Raw genomic sequence first — 19,047 nt, 5'->3', positions numbered from 1 at the left:
CTATTAAGTATTGTTCCTACTTCTGGAATCTTGCAGTTTCTCAGACCCTCCAGGCTCAGGTTCCTCAAGATCCTGATGTTAATTAAACCCAAGATTTGTCAGCATATCAGTGTTTTCCTTGTTAGGTTATAATTCATCTGTTTCCCAGCCTCTTTGCCCCAGTATATTCTGAACCACAGCAGAGAGACTTGGTCTTCATCCTCTTCGAAGCCCATATAGCCTAACTTAACGTCTGGCACACAGGACACCCCTCGGTAAGAGTGAATGAATGAATGAATGAATGAGAGTTGCCAGATCTCCTCTAGCCAAAACAAGGGGTCGGGAAAATTCGTCTCTGGGCTATAGGTGTGCGGGTCAAGGTTTACCGGAGTTTTCTCCCTGATAGCAGATAACTTCCATCCTCACATGACAGCCGCTCTGTGCAACCCTGGGGATTGGGAGCATGTGGCAGTCAGTTATGCAAGAAATAGCCAAAGGAGGGATAATGTGGGGAATTTTAGGGGTCAGGATGGCAAGAGGATCTAGATTTAAGGAATGTTTAGAAGGCGATGCCAACAGGACCCTTTAACGTATTCTAGGGCTATGCGGTAAATTTAAGTCATCTTCCAGACCATGGAAGTATCTTCCACTCCATTAGATAAATTTAGGATTGCAAGAGGAGAGCGTGTCTAACAGACTGCAAGAGCTGCCTCTGCAAGAGAATTTTTAAATCTATTATGCTCAGCCATCAGTACCAGTGCAGTACGCATTCCAGTACTTTCCTAGCTGCTCTGATTTGCCTCCCATGGGTGAATACAGTACTCCCAGAAGATCATTTACTCTCATTTGCTTACCAGAGAAACAAAGCAAACACTTTCATATTGATTCCTCATCTCCGGCCAAGAAATGGCTTTGATAGTAAGGGTTTTGATTGAACATTTGAAATGACCGTGGGGGGCAGGGAGGCAATTAACATGCCAAATCAGTTCCCCTGAATTCTGGGTAGGAAGGCTTCAGGAAGCTTAAAGAAAATTTCACGTCTTCTCCTATTAGATTACAGCACCGTGCATGATTTTTATGAATCTTTTGCACCGTGAATAAGGGATTATCTTTCTTGTAACAAGACTACCCTGAATTACCTGGCTCTGTCATCGTCCCCATCCTTCCTGCCACTCTCATTTCCATCAAGCCCAGGATTTGTCACTATACCGGGGCTTTGCATGTTGGGTTATAATTCACCTGTTTTCTGGTCTCTTTGCCCCAGTGTACTGTGAACTAAGGCAGAGAGACTTGATCTTGTCCCTCCATCCATCCATCTGCATAAAGTGTCCATCCCCATCCTCTACATAACAGATTTGGAATGGTTTGTCTACTCCTTCACATCACATTTCTTTATCTGCACAATCTGTGTAGAAAATAATGCCTTTCTCTTTGCACTTGTGTGCTGTCAACACTTCCTGCTTGTGCTTTCTCAGCTTCCACGCCTTTCTCAGGAAAGGCCAATCCCTTTGCCCCTGCTACTCCACCAACAGTATTCTTTCCACAGTCAACAATGACTAAAGCCAAACTTTGTGCCATGGCCTTCTCCTCCCACTCTCTTTCTCTGGCTTCCATATTGTTGCATCCTCCTGTTTCTTCCCCTCACTTTTTTGGCTGCTTTATTTTTTATAGGCTCATACCCCTTTAATTCTTGGTTTTCTTGCATCTCAGCCCTGGTTATCTGTGTTTCTCAGTTAGCCTTCTCTCTCTGGATGATCTCATTCCTGCCTGTATGAGTTTACTAGTGCTGCCATAACGAAGTACCACAAATTTAGTGGCTTATAACAGAAATTTATTGTCTCATTGTTCTAGAAGCTAGAAATCTGAGATCACAGTGTTAGGATGGTTTCTTCCTTCTGGGGCCAGTGAGAGGGAATCTGTTCTATGCTTCTTGCCCAGTCCCTAGTGATATATTGATGACCCTTGGCATTCTTTGACTCCTAGAAACAACACCTCAGTATCTGGCTTCATCTTGCATAGTGTTTTCCCTGTTTGTATGTCTGTGTCCAAATTTCCCCTTTTTATAAGGACACCAGGCCTATGGAATTAGGGCCCACCCTAAGGACCTCATTTTAATTTGGTTACCTCTGTAAAGATCCTGTCTCCAGATAAGGTCACATTCTGCTCTACTAGGGATTAGGACTTCAATTTGTGAACTGAGGCGGGGTAGGATATATTCAACCCATAACATCTCCTATAGCTTTAATGACTTGTCCATATACTGCTGACTCTGCAGTCTATGTCTCCATCCCAAAAATGTCTTCTGGACTCTGGACTTGTGTGTCAGTTGCCCACCATCCATCTCCCTTGAATGATTTTCATGCACCTTACACTTAACATGTCTAAGAATGGTGTCTTATCAATTCAGTTGTCCCGAACAGAAACTGATACTTATTCCTGACTACTCCTTCACCCTCATTCCTACAACCATGCCCAATCATTTACCAAATTATGGCAGTGCTGTGGCTCTCAAATCAACCTCCTCTTTGACCTCACTGCTACCACCTCTGCAAGGCCACTATTATCTCTCCTCCAGACCACTCCAGTGGTTTCCTAACAAGTCATTCTATCTCTGGTGTTACTCCCTCTCAAGCCATTCTCCACATTGCAGAGCACTCTTTGAAAAACCCAAATCTGATCACTCCATTTCCCTGCTTAGGTCATCAGTGGTAGCAAGTGCCCTTGGAAGTAGGCATTGGACCCAGACAGCTGATGGTAGGCCTTGAGCTGGACGATGAAGGAACAGTAGAGTCTAGGTGAGTGAGGAAGAGGCTTGTATGAATGTGGAGCTTGGACTTAACCTTGCAGGTTTAGATTCAAGGCCATGTCAGTGCACCCACCTGCTAGGTATGGACACCCATAACAATTGTGAAAATAACCTGATGCTGACCGTGTAGCTTTTCCCATATCCCCCGGGGCGGAAACTTGCAAAGTGTTGTGTTTAGATTGTGGCCTAAATCACAGTGGAGCTGCCTAAGCAGCTGCCTCTGCCAGTTCCTGACTTGTCCTCCTCCCTAGTGACAAATGTATATGCTAACAGCATTAGCTGTACCCTGGCATGCTCTTCTACCCATTTCTTTCTTTCTGCTCATGCATAAGGCATAAATATTTTTGTAAACTGATCCATAAGCTTCTGGTTTAAAAGGCAAGTCCCAAATGAGAAGCTACTGGTGGACCATTGGCAGTTGCAAGGGGCTGAGCCATCCCTTGGCTCCGGGATGAAAAGCTGGCTTGTCCACCCATTCAGAATTCAGTGCTGTTTATAGAAATTTCTGTGTAATTGGCTTTTTCCCTCTTAGACCATAGGAAAATGAGAGTAAGCATCATGCCTTCTTGTCTTCTTTGCACTTAGCAGAGGGCCAGACACATAGTAGGCATCAGTAACTTCTTAATTAATGGGTTATCACACAGGTCAACAGCCACAGGTCTTTTGGGTTATCCTGAATTGTTTTTTGACTAGAATAAATTATGAGACTGCCTTGTGAATGCTTTGTCTAATCCATCAATTATGAAATTCACCAGGGCCATTTGGAAGGAAAAGTATATTCCAGGAGAACCTACCAGGAAGGAATTTGTAAGTAAAGGGTTTCTACAGTCAGTAGGGCATATTTTTCAAGATTTTCAGGGCAATAGTGACATTGCTGGAGGGTGGTAGTGATGTTGTAAGGTACATAGGGATCTTAGTTCCCTTCATGTGCACATGCACGTGGGTAAATACTCCAGGTCAAATTACAAGCAAAGGAAGACTTTAGGGGAAGAAGAGACAAAGGCTCAACTCGAAGAAAGTCAACGTGAAGGCTTAATGAAAAGCAAACAAGATCATTCAAGGAAGCAAGCTCAACATAAAAATCTAGACTTAGAATACAAATTAGCATCAGTTACTTATTTTAACAAGAAGTTATTATTTCAAGCATAAACACTCCCGCCCGCAGCTGAAATATGATTAATGTAAAATTAATCAATTCATGTAAAATATGATTAATACCATTACATTATCTGTATATGCTTTAGGAATAGGGTGTATGGTATTATAAAAAGAAAATAGTTGTATAGTCTTAATGACAGTGTCTTACCAACTGAGACACAGGGGTGGGTATTCAAAGGCACAATTTCCAGGACTGCATTTAATACTCCAGAGTAACCAAGCTGTAGATTTATACCAGACCAGGTATGTGGCACAGCATTCTCTTAATCTCTCTTGCTTCAATTTATTGAGCTGGTCTCCGTGGGAAATATTCTAAAGTTGATCCTAAATGTCTTTTGGTTTTTCTGGCTTAAAGTGAATATTTCAGAACCATCAGGACAGGCCTTTTTACTGTATGGTCAATGAATCTCTGCCTGCTGTTTGGCATCACAGAGCCTTGAGTGACATAGGAGAGAAGTGGGGTTGGTGGTTATAGAGATTCTCCCTCTCCACCTTCACCCCAGGAATCAGCCATCTCTCTTCCAGGGGAAAACTTGTGCCCAGGTGTTCAGCAAAGGTAACGGCCAACTATACCCCCTCGAGAATGTCTGCCATTGGGTTCGTGTAGCTTAGCTGGCAAGAATTCCAAAACACCTTTCTAAATCTTCCTAAATCTTTCAGTGGGCCCCTCCCTGAGAACAGAGTGTGTTACTCGTAGGGCCACAATACAAGGAAAGTAGCAAGTGAGGACATTAGAGAAAAGGGGAAAGGACATGAGAAGAGGCCACCAGGGGGTTGGGTGCACATGAAAGTCCTAGAGAGTTGGTCTTAGAGCTCTTGACTGGGAGTCTCCAAAGCTGTTATGGCTGGTTAGCAAAAGGGAGATTTAGTGGATGGACTGGGGAAGGGAGACTCATAGAACCTTGGAAAATGTGCAGGAACTGAGGGCCTTCACAGCCGAGCAGCCGGGACATCCTCCAGGATACTGCTGTTGCCATCACAACCCAACACCCGGCTGCCACTGTTGCTCATGGAACTTTAACCATCCTGGTTTCTCGAGATTTATAGTTTTGGATACGGGGCTTTGATGGAGTGAAACCCAGTCATGCCTGCCCCCCATTGTCAGGGGCAGGGAGAGCGTTATACTTCCTAAAGAGCTTCATTTGAGGATGCCTGGGTGGCTTGGTCAGTTGAGCATTCAACTCTTGATTTTGGCTAAGGTCATGATCCAAGGACCATGGGATTGGGCCCTGTGCTGAGCATGGAGCCTGCTTAAGAGTCTCTCTCTCTTCCTCTCCCTCCCCTCCCCTCCCCTCCCTCTCTTCCCCCCGCCCCTCTCCCCTTCTTGTGCTCTCTCTAAAATAATAATAATAATAATGATAATAGTAAATAATTTTTAAAAAGCCTCTTTTGGCTTCCATTGTGGGATATGGGACACTTTCCCAACAAGACTTATGTAGTGGGGGGGGGGGGGGGGGAAGTCCCCCTAAATGGGAAGGGGGTTGAGTGCTGAGCAGTTAAAAGTAGGACAGAGGCCTAAGGTAATCACATTAAAAAAACATTCAAGGAGTTGTTAATGGGGCTTAGAGATTTTTAATAAAATTGTTATTTGTTCTTTTGCAGTGAAAAACACTTTCTATCATCTGGGAAATTATTTAAGACTGAGACTATCATCAAAAAAAAGGTTAAAGGCAATTTTATACTATTTCTGCTGATTCATATCTAGGATCAGCCAAATAGATTTGAAATTCTTTCTTACGTACATTGGGAATACTTAACAATCCATTTCAGATTTCTATGAATGTTCAGCAAAAATCGTCAAGGTCAACCTATAATCTAACTCTCCAGATGACAGAAGGTGTAAGGAGTAACAAGACTGAGTAGTCAGAGGCTGAGTATGGGCAAGATAAGAGGTAGCTGGAATTAGGAAAACAACCGTAGACTTAATAAAACATGGGCATGATTTGGAGCCATAGTTGAGGGAAGGGTGACAACTTTGAGCAGCACTGAGGAAATCAATGCTTGATACTGGATGGAGACATGGGTCCAGAAATGATCTAAACAAGCAAGTGTTAAGGATCATATGTTCTTTGGGAGAAGGGAGCCAGGAGAAATGCATGTCAATCCCCAAATCTTCTTCAGAGTACAAATCCAGAACACGTGCTTCACAAATATATGGGTCGCCTAAGTAAGAATGCAGCCCCTCTAGCAGACATAGACCTGGGGTAAGGGGTGCTCTGGTTGCATCACACAAGGGTTCAGTCGTGACCATGAAGAATAAGTATGACCAGTTTCCAAGCACAAGAAACTATGATTATTGGTGTTCTTTCGACTTTTACCACGTGAATGCCTGGATTTTAGCAGGGGAAAAAGGGTCCTACTGCAATACACATTTCTAAAGGGGAAATCCTGTCTCTCTTTAAAGAGCATGTTTTTGCTTGAACAACTTCCATTAGATGTCTTTCTTCCAGGTTCTATTTGTTCTGTGCATCTTGCCCTCTTCTCCCAAATTTGCCTTCATGAGACTCTGCTTCCAACCCATCATCCCTCTTCAAAATGCCTCTTTTGCTCTCAACAACTAAAAAGGCAAAATCTCCACTTTCCTTTGTTGGAAGCTGTTCCAGGCTCTCTTCCTATATAAACCCTGCCCTGCTCTGGGATCTGCTGGAACCCATCATCCTCTGCTAAGGATTCTGTAACTGTCCAGGCTGAAATTGATCTCCCTGCTCTCTGAACAATAATTGTCCTTATTTTCTGTCCGATGGAACTATTTCCCCTCCATACAGAAAGAGCTCAACAGTGCTGAATAGCTGAAATGGAAAGGGCAACAGAGCGTATTGGAAAGAATACGGACTTTGGAACTGGACTCGACTTTTTAAACCCTTACTTGGGCTGTTGAAGATTCACTTTCCTTCTCTGTAAAATAAGAATAGTAAAGTCCACCCCACAGTGTTGTGTTGTTTAGAGATCATATATGTAAAGCTCTTGGCACATGGTAGGTGTTAAATAAGTGCTAGACGCTTTTATTTTTACATTGTAAAAACAGGGAGAAGTGACATATTTTTTTAGCTTTAAAGTTAGTTATAGATAGAGAAAATCTTATTCCAGATAGAATAAATTAATACTCTTTTAGGATCAAGATGTGTATAGCATACATATAGCAATTATTAGTCCTTTCTTCTAATTACACATTTTAGGTAAATAAAAACTAATTAGGTTTTAAAAGATTTTTTAATTTTTTTATTTAAAAAATTTTTTTAATGTTTATTTATTTTTGAGAGAGAGACCCAGAGCACAAGCAGGGGAGGGGCAGAGAGAGAGGGAGACACAGAATCCAAAGCAGGCTCCAGGCTCTGAGCTGTCAGCACAGAGCCCGATGCAGGGCTTGAACTCACGGACCATGAGATCATGACCTGAGCTACAGTCAGACGCTTAACCGACTGGGCCACCCAGGCTCCCCTAAAAGGTCACTTTAATATGCCTATATTATGGCATTATATATGGCCTATATATGGCATTAATATGCCAAATATTTCATATTTACGTCTTGAATAAGATGAGATGGTTAGCAAGAAGATAATTAGCAAGTCTTGAAAAAAATTTGGTACAAAAAATACGCATAATAATATAACCAACAACTAGGTTATTTTAAAAGATATTTCTCTGTGAAATGAATCAAGAATGTTCAGAGCTACATAGAGTGAATAATACTAGTAAGTAAAACAGTGTTGTGCAGGAGACCTTGGGCTTTAAAGAGTAAGGCAGTGCAGAATTGAAACAGAAAGTTGGTATATTGCTTGTGTATTAACCATCCACCATGCTGACCCCTTTCAGTAATCCTAGGATTAAGTGTTTACCTAAGAAATGAGTAACTTTTTTGCAAATTCCATATAGACTTCAATGAAAACTCAACCAATACTGATGACAATAAATATTCCCTCACTACAAGGAGTATTTTCTGCCATTGTAATTTGATGGAACATGAGTTTAAAAAAATAAGCTGAAATATGGCTTTTTACATAACCTTTTGTTGAATTGTTGGTATCTTACCTGTTTTTATAAGACAGAATGTCAAAGTGATTGTTGTAACTTCCAACCAACTCCAAGTCAAAATTCAGGATTGCATTTCTGTCTTCGATGTTTCTTCAGTGATTGTAACATCTTGGCAGGAAAGATCATGCATATTTAAAAGCAACACACTTATAAAAGATTATTTGAAAATAGTCAAAGCTAGTTTTATGCTTAAAGTATGACTTTCAAGAGATTGGTTGGAAGAATCATCAAAGAAGAATCATTCATCAAAGAAGCTTACAGCTAGGAGATCTTGTGGTCTAGGCCCTGATTCTGTGATTATAATATTATTATAGAAACATGGTATATAGATACCTTTGCCCCTCCAGATTCTTTTTCTACCTGCCCCACAACCTTTCTCTACTTCTCTTTCTTTGTGGCAGTTGAACTGTATGGACTACGGAAATAGGCTGTCTTGCCCTCTGGCCTTGGTTTACTGATCAAGGGGGGTCCCTAAGAGATATCAAAGGAAAGGACTATTTTCAGGAACTCCCAGCTGGATGCCTACCTTAATAAAAAGTCATAACTCATCTCAGGCAAGCCTCTCCTTCCAGATTTTTCCAATCACTCCCTCTCCTTGTCCCTTCAGGCCTAAGTATAGTAAGAGGGAGCCTTCGTTACACCTGAGTACTTCCCTCCCCCCTGTGGTATCACATACAGTGGTTCTCAAAATTTTAACTTGCATTGGAATCACCTGGAGGGCTCCTTAAATCACAGGTTACCCCCACCGCAGTTTCTAATTTAATAGTCTGAAGTGGCTGCTGAGAATTTGCATTTAAAAAATCTTTTTTGAAGTTTATATTTGAGAGACAGAGCATGAGCGGGGGAGGGGTAGAGAGACCAGGAGACACAAAATCCAAAGGCGGCTCCGGCCTACAGCATGACGCATGGCTCAAACCCACGAACCGCAAGATCATGACCCGAGTCAAAGTCAGACAGTTAACCCATTGAACCACCCAGGTGCCCTAAGAATTTGCATTGCTAACAAGCTCCCAGGTGATGCTGCAGTGGGCGGCTTAGGGTACCATATAGCCTTATAGCCCTAAACCTTGAGCACCTTTCTAATAAAGTATCCTAATTTTGAGTTTGCTCTCCCTTCCTTCTGAAACCTTGACTAATATAATTGGGTATAAAAAATTAGCTGAAAATCGACAGAGTTTGTTGTATGGTTAAACATGATTTGCAGGTGCTTGCTTGAAATATCTTTAAATCAAAGGAGAGAAAGCTACAGGGATTTAGGAGATCATTTTGCTCAATCACTAAATTTCAGAGTATGAAAGAATACAGACAAAGAGAAGTCAAGTGATTTACCTGAGAGGACATAGACAATCGGTGTCCTGCCCTTCCGGGAAGTCTTTCTAGGACTTTATGCTGCCTCTTGTCGTACAGCTCCTACCTCTCCGACTCCACTTTCCTTCCCAACACCCCCCACCCACATCCCCCATCCCCAGGACGGTGTCTTTATGTTTGGGCATCAGGGCTACCTGTGGTGTTTCAGCTAAGTATGTGGCATAGCTTGGGGCAAGTGAGGATAAGATCTCTAGCTCACTGTTCAGTATAATGCTTAGTAGAACCAAATATGTCCTTGATTTTTTGTGTTCATGAGAGATGAGAGTCAACGGCAGGGCTCTTATTAGGATGATGTCTAGAGTCTGGTCCATTATCTTCCAAGTCGTCTTGTGCTCACACAGAATCTTCTTACCTGACACATTGCTTCTTTCTCATCTACTTTTTTTTTTTTTTTTTAGCGTTTATTTATTTTTGAGACAGAGAGAGACAAAGCATGAACGGGGGAGGGCCAGAGAGAGGGAGACACAGAATCTGAAACAGGCTCCAGGCTCTGAGCTGTCAGCACAGAGCCCGATGCGGGGCTCAAACTCACGGACCGCGAGATCATGACCTGGGCCGAAGTCGGCCGCTTAACCGACTGAGCCACCCAGGCGCCCCTCTCATCTACTTTCCAAAGACCTTTTCCTAGTTAGTTACTTTTTATCACACGGCTTTTCAAGTTGTCGTCTGAGAACCCTACACCTTACACTCTGATTAGGCTTTACTCAGCATTTCTTTGCCCTTTTTGCTTTGAGGTTTCTAAGTGGACGCCCGGGGCCCTGTCACCCCAGCCCCACTTGCCCTTTCCTGGTGTTGTCGCCGTGATCTGTGGCCACAGAAATTGTACCAGGCATCAGTGTAAGACACAATTTCCTGCCTCGAGATTTTTGACTCTGGGCAACTAGATTTCTCCCAGGAGGCTAGCCACAAGACTGGAAAGCTGGGAGCTTCAAATGATTAAATTTTCTGCAGAGAAAGGCAAACAGAGGCCAAGCGAGAAGACGTGAATCTGGCACCTGCAGTGGGAGGTGGGGACTGTCTGCCTACACGCTGCCCCAGGTCCCAGGTGTTCCTGAGGTTTAGGGACATTCCTGGCTGCCCTGTCCCTTGGTTGCTAAGCTCCTAAAAACTCCCCATTTTTGCGTAAACTGATCGAGTGTGGATTTCTATGATCTGAAGTCAGACGTTCTCACTGATAAAGTACCATTAATGATCATTTTTGTTTAGCTGCTTATTTTTCCTTAAAATAGTGTACATTGATTGCGTACGTTCTGTGGACCATTTAATCTGAACAACACTCCTGAAAGGATTTTCAGTGCTTGTTTGTACTCAGAATTCAGCACCTTAGAGCTGCTCATCCCACCATTGTTTCATAGCGTCCTCTTTACCCCTCTGAGTATTTGCTCCTGTGGTTTCCTCTGACTCTGTCGCCTATTCCTCAGCCTAGAACTCTGTCTGGCAAAGCGCCGCTCATCGTTCAAAGCCAACTTTGATGTAGCAACCCATAGAGACTTCCCTGCTCCAGGCACAATGAATCACTCCCTTTCTTCTTGCTCTCCAATTCACATTAAATTATGGTTAATTGGTTACAAGTCTGATCCCAATACCATGTTGAAGGCCCCATGCAGGCAGGGACTGTGTATTCTTCATTATCTAACTCCTGTTCCTGACACAATACCTGCCCTGGAATCGTGGCTTAATAACTATTTGTTGAGTTAAGTTGATTTGGGGAACATGCAGAGCCTAACCAGTGTGAATGAAGAAATTATATCGTTATGCATGGACAAATATGAAAAATGACACAAGATGGCCCTACTGCTATGGCTCACGTGAGCAGATGTCTTTACAAGGAAGAGTGGGGGCCGTCTGGGTGACTAATGAGAGACTTCCAACCTATCACTTCTAATACAGTTTACTCTCAATACTTATTAAAGTCTAAACACTTTTCACTAACTGAATTTGTGATGCCCAGGTGCTCACTGTGGCATAGACAATAGGAAATAGATATGATATCACCTAGCATCCCAGGTGACATTCTGAATATGATTTTTGTCAGAATTGGCTTTATATTAAGTGAATGGCACAAGACTGTGTAGCGTGGGGTGGTGTTTTCACTTCCAGGATTGGAGATGACTGGTTCAAGCCCTGACCGTGCCTCTGGGCCTGGCTCTGAAGTTTAAAGTGTGCCTTTTTAGGACAATGGTTTAAATGTCTCCAGTGGCTCAACTGCTCCCGGATCTCGTCCACAAATCAACCAGCGTGAGGCAGCAGAAAATGGGTGTTGAGCTGTATTGCTTAGGGACCAGGAGGTGCAGAAGCCAGGACATAACACTTAGTGAAAATGAGGAAGCCGGAGAAATCACTAGTTTGGCTTACAAATCCAACGCTCCCAGATACACATGATTTACCAACTTCTTAGTGTCTATGGCCAATGTTTTATCTCAATCTTTGCTCAACTAGCTTCCCAACCTATTTTTGGACTTCCTCCTTTTGGCCTGTAATTGCCAAATGATCACAAAATGAAACCTGATATTCCCCTAAGAAAACATGAGAAGGCGTAACTCACTGATGAAAAATACTTGAAAGAAATTAAAAATGACTCCTGGAGTATCTGAGTGTCAGCCCCTCTGGAAGAACATAAATGAGAGTTCACTGGATTTTAAACAGACTCTTTTCATTGAATTTGAAATACTCAATTAGAAACATAGTTGGATGGGTGCCTGGGTGGTTCAGTCAGCTAAGTGGCAAACTTTGGCTCAGCTCGTGATCTCGCAGTTCGTGAGTTCAAGCCCAGCATGGGGCTCTGTGCTGACAGCTTGGAGCCTGGAGCTTGCTTCAGATTCTGTGTCTCCCTCTCTCTGCCCCTCCCCCACTCATACTCTGTCCCTCTCAAAAATAAATAAATATTTTAAAAAATTTTAAAAAAAGAAACATAGTTGTGAAAGTCACAGTAAACATTTTGGATATGTAAACTAACAACCTTATGTGTTTTGACACTTTTGTAATAATACTAATATAGCATTAATTTAGGCATAATAATTGGTCTGTAATTCTTCTATTGATTTTTTTGAGTACTCCTACATTTTTTATTCTTTTAAATGCAAGATTATATAATACATTTTAATTAGGGCAACTTGAGACACTTAATAATAGATGCTATAGCTAATTCCATTTTTATAGACTTCTCCTTGTTTTTCCCAAGACTGAGAAAAATAGAAAAGGAAAGAAAACAAGATACACTTTTGTCATAGATGGGGAGGCTTGGAACGCAGAACGAACACTCACAGCTAAGTTGCTCTGCAGTTCTGCTCGGTTCTTGCGGGAGATGATGGTTCAGGAATTCAAGCGTTCTTTTTCTGGACACCACTGCTTCTCAAAGTTCTGATTAGATTGCTTTACGTGATTACTCACACAGTCTGTGACATGATTATTCAAAGCCAAACTAAAGCCAAGACGCCATTGCTATTTCAAGATTTTGCATTTCATTGGTTGGTTTTCTACCATCTCAGAAAGCACCACGCCAAGACATAACCTCTGTGACCCAGAGAGGATGATAGCTTCTGTTCTGCAGAGCAGAGTATCTACTGGAAATAGAGACACTCCTAACTTACAAGGAAAAATAAATGTACTCTGTGAACAAACATAGGCAGCCAAGGAGACACGATGACTGAATGTAATGTGGTGTCCTGGGTGGAGTCCTGGCCCAGGAAAAGGCCATTAGTGATAAAGCTAGTGGCATCCAAAGAACATTTGGAATGTGGTCAATGGTACTTACCAACGTTAATCTCTTCATTTTGACAAATGCACCAGAAGATGCAAGATGTTAACATTGGAGGAACCTGGGTAAAGAGCATCTGGGAACTCTCTGGACTATCTTTCCGACCGTTCTGTAAATATAAAATTATTTCAAAATTAAACATTTACCCAGAGCAAGGGACGGTGAGAGAGTGTAGAACAGTCTCCGACAGACGGAGAGGCAGGCAGCTTCTGCAGACAGAGTCGAAGCATTCACACGTGAGAAAGTGAAGCCCCGGGGAAGCCAGTGCATGACTACCGTCAAAATGAGCTCCTTCGGTGAAAGTTCAAAGAAAGTGTAGATGCATGTGACTTAACAGCAAAGACTGAATGAACCGATCAGGATTTGATCTTATTATTTAAAGGCCTGGGTAGATTCAGGATGTTCCAGGTAGAGGGATAACCCAGTAAAAGGCTTAAAGCTATCAGTACTAAGAGTAAGGTGTCAGAACACAGCCAGAACCAGCCTCGCTGGAATGGAGTGTTCAGATGGGGGCAGGGTTAGCTATGTAATTTGAGGTTCCGGTGCCAAGTGAAAATGTCAAGTTCCTTGTTCAAAAAGCAGAAAATGGTTTTTTTTTCCTTTCTTATGTTCTCTGTCTCTCTACTTACCATGGCATTTTTTATTTGCTATTTAACATCTGCTCCCTTGGACAGAGGGACGCTTGCTGGGTGAATGCAGGCCCCCGCAGGCACTGGGAGTCTCACCCTGAGATCCCAACACTCCCCATACCAGTACCCAGGTCCCTGTACAGTTGTTAACCAAGGACTCAGGTGTGGTGGCTGAAAACCCACCCCAGGAGGTGGGGAGACAACAGGAGGCAAAACCAAGCCTGAGCTGAGGCTCCAAGCCCCCTGCTTGTGCTCCATTATCCCATCAGAAGTCACTTAGAGGGGCACCTGGGGGGCTCAGTAGGTTAAGTGACCCACTCTGGATTTCGTCTCGGGTCAGGACTTGCAGTTCGTGAGTTTAAGCCCGCATCGGGCTCAACATGGACGACATGGAGCCTGCTTGGGATTCTCTGTCTCCTCTCTCTCTGCCCCTCCCCTGCTCATGCTCACTCACGCTCTCTCACTGTCTCTCTCAAGTAAATAAACTTTAAAAAAAAAAGATAGAAGGGGGAGTTTGGGTGGCTCGATCAGTTAAGCATCCAACTTCGGCACAGGTCATGATCTCGTGGTTCATGGGTTCAAGCCCCGCATCGGGCACTGTGCTGACAGCTCAGAGCCCGGAGCCTGCTTCAGATTCTGTGTCTCCTTCTCTCTGCCCCTTCCCCGCCTATGCTCTGTGCCTCTCTCTCTCTCTCTTTCAAAAATAAAATTAAATAAGTAAATAAAAAAGTCACACACAAAAAAACTGAAAGGTAAAAGAATTTCCACGTGGCACCCTGGACCTTGGGGGGTGGGGGTGTGTGAGGTTCTTCCAAAGAAGCACAGCACCCCGTGTGACTGCACTGGCTCCAGGCCCATGAAGCCAACCCTGGGTGGGGGTCCATGGAGATTAATCAGCATTGGGAGGGGCTTAACCCGTGGAGGATCCTGAGGCCTGCGTTTTCATCTGTAAGAGCGGGTAGAGGCCAGAGGTGATTGAGGAGACACAACCAAATTGGACTTTAGTGACCAGTCCGATGGAAAAGCGTAGGGTGGACTCGACAGGAGTCACTGTGGGCACTTTCACTAGTTAGGAATTCAACAGCCAACCTTAGGAAGAATAAGGAGGATGCAAGCATGATGTCACAGTTTCCCTCCCTTGAGGTAAACTGTTTGACTGTTGTTAGCAGTTCTAATTCAGAACAGGTGCATCAGACCAAGCGCCATTTTCTAAAGTTCAGTTTTGGTGGACAGAGTTATCTAAAAAGATCCTTCATCTTAGGGACACAGACCTTGCCAACGCAGAATTTTCTTTTTAGGAGCCCCTCTGATAAAATTAGAAATGAGCTCAAGGAAAGTTCCATCAGGGCTGTGTGTTTTACTGCCAGGGCATTTAAAATCTTGTTCCAGGGTCGGGGCGCCTGGGTGGCGCAGTCGGTTAAGCGTCCGACTTCAGCCAGGTCACGATCTCGTGGTCCGTGAGTTCAAGCCCCGCGTCAGGCTCTGGGCTGATGGCTCAGAGCCTGGAGCCTGTTTCCGATTCTGTGTCTCCCTCTCTCTCTGCCCCTCCCCCGTTCATGCTCTGTCTCTCTCTGTCCCAAAAATAAATAAACGTTGAAAAAAAAATTAAAAAAAAATAAAATCTTGTTCCAGGGGTACCTGGGTGGCTCATTTGGTTACGTGTCCAGTTCCTGATCTCAGCTCAGGTCTTGACCTCAGGGTTGTGGGTTCAAGCCCTGCATTGGAGCCTACTTTAAAAAAATAATACAAATGAACAAAATCTGTTTCCAGGTTTTCTTTTGGCAGGTTCTCAACCTGGTATGAACTCTTTCTCCCCAGGTACCTCCAGATCATCAGTTACTCGATGTAAACCAGGAGCCAACTGCCCCAGTTCACACAGTGGCATCAGTAGGCAACTGTCCCCTCTTTCTGTCACCGAAGATTCTTCTGCTCCTATTCTTGAACTTCAGAGCCGAGGATCTTCTGGAGTTTGCGGACATAGAGTTGAAAGGCAGAACAGATCAGGTGAGCTGGTGACCTCTTCTTTTTTTTTTTTTTAAATATGAAATTTATTGTCAAATTGGTTTCCATACAACACCCAGTGCTCGTTCCAACAGGCGCCCTCCTCAATACCCATCACCCACCCTCTCGTCCCTCTCACCCCCCACCAACCCTCAGTTCTGTTTTTAAGAGTCTCTTATGTTTTGGCTCCCTCCCTCTCTGACCTCCTCTTAAATAACAGTACACCTAGGTAACCTTTGAACCAGCCGTGAAAGATCACACCATTGGCCCAGAACGCAGGGATGTTACACGGACTCTGAGAAGTGGGGAGTTTATCAAGTGGGAGGAGAAGGAAGAAGGGACATGTATAGATGGGATCTGTTAGTGGGATACGTACAGTGTAGCAGAGAAACCAAATACCAAAACCTGCCGTTGCAGGGCTTAACACATGATTAAATGGTGACACCCAGGGCGCCTGGGTGGCTCAGCCGGTTGTTAAGCGTCCGACTTCGGCTCAGGTCATGATCTCACAGTCTGTGAATTCGAGCCCCGAGTCAGGCTCTGTGCTGACAGCTCAGAGCCTGGAGCCTGTTTCAGATTCTGTGTCTCCCTCTCTCTGACCCTCCCCCGTTCATGCTCCGTCTCTCTCTGTCTCAAAAATAAATAAACGTTAAAAATAATAATAATAATAAATAAATAAATAAATAAATAAATAAATAAATAAATGGTGACACCCTATTAAGTTTACAGGGTATCTAGTTTCCGCATCTTGAAGATGTCAAAAGCCAGCATCTTTGATCTCAGCCCTGGGAGTCAGTGGTAGCGCACTCCCACTCTAAGAAGAATGAAAACACTGTTAGTAAAATCACAGACTCTGCTTTTGTGCTCGTCTGGACTGCCGGTCTTTGGAGCCCTTCTAGTTTCCCCAGTTTTGCACCTTCAGGACACCGCCTGCTTCCCTGATCAGCATTTAACTAATCAGTCAAGTCCTCTACACTTTCCTCACATACATTTGACCACACTCAACAACTCCCGGGTTACTTGGGTTACTGGAATTGCTCGATACATCTCATAACTAGAACCAGGAGTTTCCCAGCAAATTTGTAATTTCCCAATGCACCTGAGTCCACTAGGCTGTTGCCCACACCAGTACTTCTTGGCGGTGGACATCTTATGGCCTTCCCCAGAGAATGTGCTCAAGTACCCAGTTCATACTCACTTCCTCTCATCACATGACCACACTTCCGTTTCTGCAAAAAGCAAAAACAGTTGTGTGCCAACAGACGCTTGCCTCTTTGCCTTGATGTCTCCATTCTTTTGTTTGCCAGTGACCATCACTTTGGGACTGTCTTTAATGTGTGTTGTTCCTGCCGTTCCGATGTGAACTCCTTTTGCTATGTCCCTGATCACTTCCTCTCCATCACTTTTCACCTGCATTTGCAATCTCTCCTTCCACTCATTCCTTCTGCTTTATCAGTAACATATTTAACATCTCTTGCATCCTTAAAAACAATAATCAAACAGCAAACAACAACAACAAAATACTCCATCCAAAATAAGTGGTTAGTTGAAAACAAAACATAACTTGGAGAAAACTGGCCTAAAAAAATAAATAGAAGGGAAATGGAAATTCAGGGGACTCAGGGATGGGGGGCAGTAAATAAAGGTATACAGGAAATATGAAAGCCTCTTCTAGGGTACTACTAATTGGATAAGAGGGTTTTTTTTTATATAAGAAAAGATATTTTTTTCAAAAAGTGACAATATTTTAAAACACTGTATCAGCAACTATTGACCCTAAGGCTAAGGCTCTTTTTAACAAAATGAAGAAAATGGCATCATAAATCTTCAGAAAATTTTAATTGGCTTTAATAAGTTGCAGTAATATTCCTATTATCCCAGTTATCTGCAGAATAGAATGTTCCAGTTAATTAAGTATTCTGGTTAATAAGGACTTGCTTTATCTATCATATGCAAACTACAAATTAAACATGCTGGTTGACAAAGACTTGCCATATCTGTCCTATGCAAACTACACATGTCAAAGGCTATGCCGTGAAAGATCACATGGGACGTAATTTACTCTTTCTGTGATGATTCAGAAGGCGCTTAGGGTTATTCCAGGGCACCACAGAAAAATGAGAAAAGGAGAATAATCTGAAGAGCAGCTCACCATGCTTTCAGGAATATACTATGTACTTAACCTCAAAACAAATCCCATGAGGCAAATATTATCACTGTTTGGCAGATGAAGAAGCTAAGCTAGAATCAGACATGTGCTCAGGGCCATACAATGGTTCTACTCATGTGTCCAAATTCCAGTGGCCTCTACCAGTAATGACTCTAATCCAGGCTCGTAGTAAGGGATGGAACTCCTGGTATATCAGTTTGAAGGATACATACAAAACCATTAGGCTAAGCAGGACTGTCGAAAATTTTAAATGACCAGAAAAATAAAAGAGCTCTGTAGGCCCAGTCTTTCTAGGGTATCTATAGGCGGTAGAATTAAAGATTGGCAACAATTACATCTAGTTAGCAGAAGAATGGGTCAAAGATATGGAGGGATTTAGGTGACGACGAATGTCATCAAAAGTACTGTCCATGGTATGATGGTGGCACCAAGCGACCTTCAGAGAAGGTGACAGTGAAGGCAGATATCAACTTAAAGGGATATTGAGAATCTCTGTAGAATCATTCCTCCTTTATGAGATAGTCCCTGAGAATTAATAATCTGAAATGTAGAGTATACCTTTCTCTTAGACATCACTCCTCTTAAACTTTGTACAAGACTACCATTCTCATCAGGAAACAGAAATTTGTCTCCAAATCCCTTCTGAAACTTCCAGTGCTTGAATGGAGAGCTCAAGCCTGAAACCTAGACAGAAGGAGTGTTCAGAATAAAAGCTTTGGAGCCTAGAGTCATGCTGACTTGGGTTCAACCTTGGACAACCTTTCACATAAGCCTCAGTTTTTTCATCTGTAAAATGGAAGTGGTAATACCTATTTAACTGAGTAGGTTAATGTTTCTCTCCCAGCCTCCCAAGACAAGAGTCTCTTATTCTACCCTCTTACCCATTTTATTTTCTCCCCTCTACTCTCTGCATAAGTCAGATGGTTGTAGGGAGGATTTGCAGAACTCTTATCAAGAGCAGGTATTGTCTATACACAGTAAAGGGAGCTAGCTGGCTCACACTTCGAGACTCAATGTCACTGCATCATGGAAGTTTCTCCTAATCACTTTCCACCCCATCCCTTAACCAGTGCTGCTCCTCTGCCTCCATGTGGCCTAGTATCTACCGTCTTTGGCCCTTATCACACTTGTGTTGGATGTGTGTTCT

At 43.1% G+C, this 19,047-nt stretch overlaps 1 protein-coding gene across 2 annotated transcripts in view; it reads left to right on the top strand.

Moving 5' to 3' along the window:
* Positions 1-19,047, top strand: part of SLC35F4 (solute carrier family 35 member F4) — a 249,620-nt gene that overhangs the window by 202,557 nt on the left and 28,016 nt on the right. For both annotated transcript variants that reach the window (XM_003987684.5, XM_045059965.1), the window contains exon 2: positions 15,548-15,733. In XM_003987684.5, the coding sequence (XP_003987733.1) occupies positions 15,548-15,733 (186 nt within the window). The remainder of the gene's footprint in view (positions 1-15,547; positions 15,734-19,047) is intronic.

The sequence above is a fragment of the Felis catus genome, chromosome B3, assembly GCF_018350175.1.
Source record: "Felis catus isolate Fca126 chromosome B3, F.catus_Fca126_mat1.0, whole genome shotgun sequence".
In the NCBI taxonomy this organism is placed as follows: Eukaryota; Metazoa; Chordata; class Mammalia; order Carnivora; family Felidae; genus Felis; species Felis catus.
This window is presented reverse-complemented; position numbering and strand designations above follow the sequence as displayed.